Below are 3,804 nucleotides of genomic sequence, written 5' to 3' on the forward strand. Positions count from 1 at the left end.
TAAATACGTAAAAAAATTTGTGTTTTTACAAGAGCGACTATCACAATTTGTTGTGGCGTAATAAAAAAATTAAAAGTGAGGCCCACTAATATATAATTTTGGTAAAGAGGGTTTTGATTGGTTCACCGCATGGTGATAGAAATCACTGCGTCGTACGGAGAGCGTATGCAGAGCTGCTTGCGCTCTCCGATCACAGACCCGCGTCACCCATTCTTGTATGTGAGTGGGTTCCATTTTTTACTAATTTTAAAAAAAAAAAAATTAAAGGGATGGTTGATATGCGGCTGGGGACGGGGATGATCGGAGAGTTCACGCAGCTTGGGTAAGTAATAATTTCTCATGCGGTGAACGTACACAATAATTTGTGTTTTTACAGACGAAAATGTTGTGTGCATTACTGTAACCTTTTGTTTGTTTTATGTAAATATATTTGATGGAAGCTAAAAATCTTTGTTTTGACAGCAAATCGGCCTTCATCATTGCATTGATGTCTCCATGTCTATATATACGTCTCCATGTCTATATATATATATACACACACACACACGTATTTACATATCTACCAAGCAATGCTTTAATCATGGCCGGACATTTGTGCTTATTTTTGTAAGAAAAAACGTTTGAAAAGCAAATCTTTCCTATGATAACAAACTATCTTTTTAACTTTTAAAAAGTGAAATTCATGCATATATAAGCTAAGATGGTTTATTTGTAAAAAATTAAAATTGAAGTGGTAGATATGTAAATACATTAGAATTAAGTGGTTTGTATGCATCACGCTTTCTTGCTCATCTCCGTGTAAAACACTTCAATTATTATTCCTGAAGAGTTTGTTCGGATCAACTTCCTATTTTTAGTTTAAAAACATTTATTTAATTTAATTTTATATTATTATTTTTTTTAAAAATAAAATTAATTTTTTTTAAATACTCAAAATAATATTTAGAAGTTAATAATCATCACTAATGATATATTTTATTTCAAAATTAAACGGAAATAAATAAAAATAAGGGCATAAGATAAATTTTTTCAGCTACAGTAATTGATGAGACTTCTTCAATGAGTTTCTTCATAAAATCATCACTTTGTATGACTTTTGTATGATGGCTTTATCCATATAATATATTGATCTAGATTTGCTTTAGTGATGGGAGTATTCCAGATGCATTTTATCATTTATAATAATTTTATTTTTATTTAAATATCTGCAATAACATGAATAATTTAGTGTAATTGAACATGCAGAATATTTGAAATACTAAGTGGCATGTACTCCAATCTGTTGGTTGGCATCCACAGTATGAGATCCCTCAGGTCAAGGGTTCAAATACCTCTGGCACGGTTGGCCTTAAGGAGGTGCCGCATACACCTATACATATCTACGACCGACACAATAAAACTTATATCAATGCCTTTTATATCACCATTCATTTTAGTTCGACATATATGTTGTACCAAAAGTCCTTCCAATTATATCTTAATGGGTCAAATAAGCACCATTGTACTACTTCTATAAAATAGCACATGTTGCTTAACTAGCAAAGCACCATGGAAATATGTTGCACTCTCTACTTTCATTGACCATTCATTTGTGTTATATTGAAAAATGCCAAGACAATAAAGATTCATCCTGACTTTATAGGCTTGATGGAGGCTAATTTTAGTGACAATCTCCTCTCATTTTTCTAAAACAATCTCTTTTATTTAAAGATATAAGATTCAAACATACATGCACATACATACAAACATACAAACATGCATACATACATACATATATCAAAGTCCAAAGAATTTGAAATCACGTTAGCTTACCAGTAAGCACACCAGAAGCTCGAGTAATAGCTCTAGCAACTCTCCAAATTTCATGTTGAACCAATCGCCAAGAATCCGACCTTTTTGAAACTCTCACCTGTTCAATGGCATCATCTATGCTTGGAAAGGCCGTTGATAAGTACACATTATGATTTGATGGTCCATATACCTTGCATATCCAACACAATTAAGAGATCAAATTTAATAAAATTATAACAAAATTAAAGCAAAAAAAATGTAAAAAAAAAAAAAAACAATGTACCAAATGTTTGAACCAAGGCCTTCCAAAGAGACCATCTTGATCCGTAAATGCCCTTTCTGTCAACATCAACCTATCATTGAGTTCTCGAATTTTAATTGGGTCATTCATCCACTTTGAAAATAAAGCCTTGTCTTCCAATTCCTATATTAGTTTCAGAATTTTAATGATATGAAAAATCTGAAGTTCTCAGAAATAAACCATAATTTCTTTCCAATAAAAGGCCAACTCGTAAGATACCTTCCTCTGGTTCTCTACGTTGGAAGCTGCCTCTCTGAATTTTTGTATAGACTCATGTAATGGCACCAAACTCACTGGCTTTCCTAGCAACTTATTTTCCAACACCTTTAAGCTTTTCTGGTTAATACAAGTTAAAATTTACAGAAAGCCAAGTATCAGAATGTGAGGTAAAAAAAATGAAACTCAACCTTGCAGTAAAAAGATTGGCTCACTGCAATGCATACCATACCATAAAAAAGTGATTTAATATATATATTTTTTTAAAAGGAGGATTTACATGCATTCCACTCAATCACTATGCATTTATATATCTAACATGTAAACTTCAATTTTTACATACGTGCTACTTTACCCATGCATGTAAAGATGTATTTCACTTTATAAAAGTTAAAATAGTTAAAATTGTGGCGTTTTTTATGAGATATGAATGATTTTGGAGAAATAAATATAAAAACGTTGTTTCACCCACCCACCCCGCCCAAAAAAAGATTTACCAGCAGGTTGTAGAAAGTGTACCTGGAGCTCATATGCATAGGACATGTAATCAAAAGGCAATAACACCTCATCTGCCAACTTTAAAGCCACTAGACCCAAAATGTTTGCAGCTATAATGAAAATAATCAGCTAGGATGAGAGATTCTATATTTCAAGTTCTCGAACAATAATTAACAGAATAAAAAGGTGTATAAGAGGAGCAAATATTACATGTGACGACCGCACATCCGAACGATGGTTCGGATGGGCCGCCGTGCGATACACAGAGGCGTGATCACATTCGGACTGTCGTTCAGACGTGTGGTCCGCCGCACGTATTATTTTCGCGTGCAAGAGAGATACCAGTTAGCCATATTATTTTCAATAAAAAAATTGCATTGGTAAGCTTATGATGCATTTTAAATCATTGTATAAAAAATGCACAACAAATAATTAAAATGAAGGAAAATTTACATACACACGACCAAATTCTTAAATATTTACATAACTAAAACCTAAAATTTCATATTTATATTTATAACACTATGGTGTGATAAACAATGTATGAAAAGGTGTGTTTCGCCTTTTAAAAGTAGGTGGTAAAGATATTTTAATGTGATATGAAAGATTTGAGTGCTATACATTTAAAAATTAAGGTTTGGATTTTAGGTATGTAAAGGCCCCTTAGATAAAATGAGAGTTAATACAATGATATAAAGCGTTTGTATAACAACTATAAGATAAATATTTTGAACTATAAAATTATTGATCCAAGTGCTTTCTTACATAATTCAATTTGTAAGTGTGAGCTCAAGGGTTTAAAATATAAAGTGAATAATCAAGAGCTGCAATGATTTCGGCTTTGGTTAGTAGAGTACTCTAAGTTATTCATATTGAATTGACTACATAAAATCAATGAAGGCCACATTAGATAAATTTAAAGATGGTCTATAATTATTCAAAAAAGACTTTAGATGTTACAACAGTTATTTGATAATTTTTAGAAATTTATTTAAATT

The 3,804-nt window shown here is 31.6% G+C and overlaps 1 protein-coding gene across 1 annotated transcript; it reads right to left on the reverse strand.

Annotated features, from left to right (window-relative positions):
* Positions 1–1,535: 1,535 nt before the first annotated feature.
* On the reverse strand, positions 1,536–3,023 carry LOC110037296 (probable glutamate carboxypeptidase LAMP1). Its single transcript, XM_020741901.1, has 4 exons — positions 2,828–3,023; positions 2,312–2,428; positions 2,075–2,215; positions 1,536–1,981 (listed from the first exon to the last, which is right to left on the reverse strand). Exons 1-4 carry the CDS (start codon positions 2,849–2,851, stop codon positions 1,799–1,801), a joined length of 465 nt encoding a protein of 154 aa, XP_020597560.1. The 5' UTR covers positions 2,852–3,023; the 3' UTR covers positions 1,536–1,798.
* Between the last annotated feature and the right edge of the window lie 781 nt (positions 3,024–3,804).

Source organism: Phalaenopsis equestris, unplaced genomic scaffold (genome assembly GCF_001263595.1).
Source record: "Phalaenopsis equestris unplaced genomic scaffold, ASM126359v1 Scaffold218248, whole genome shotgun sequence".
NCBI classification, from domain to species: Eukaryota; Viridiplantae; Streptophyta; class Magnoliopsida; order Asparagales; family Orchidaceae; genus Phalaenopsis; species Phalaenopsis equestris.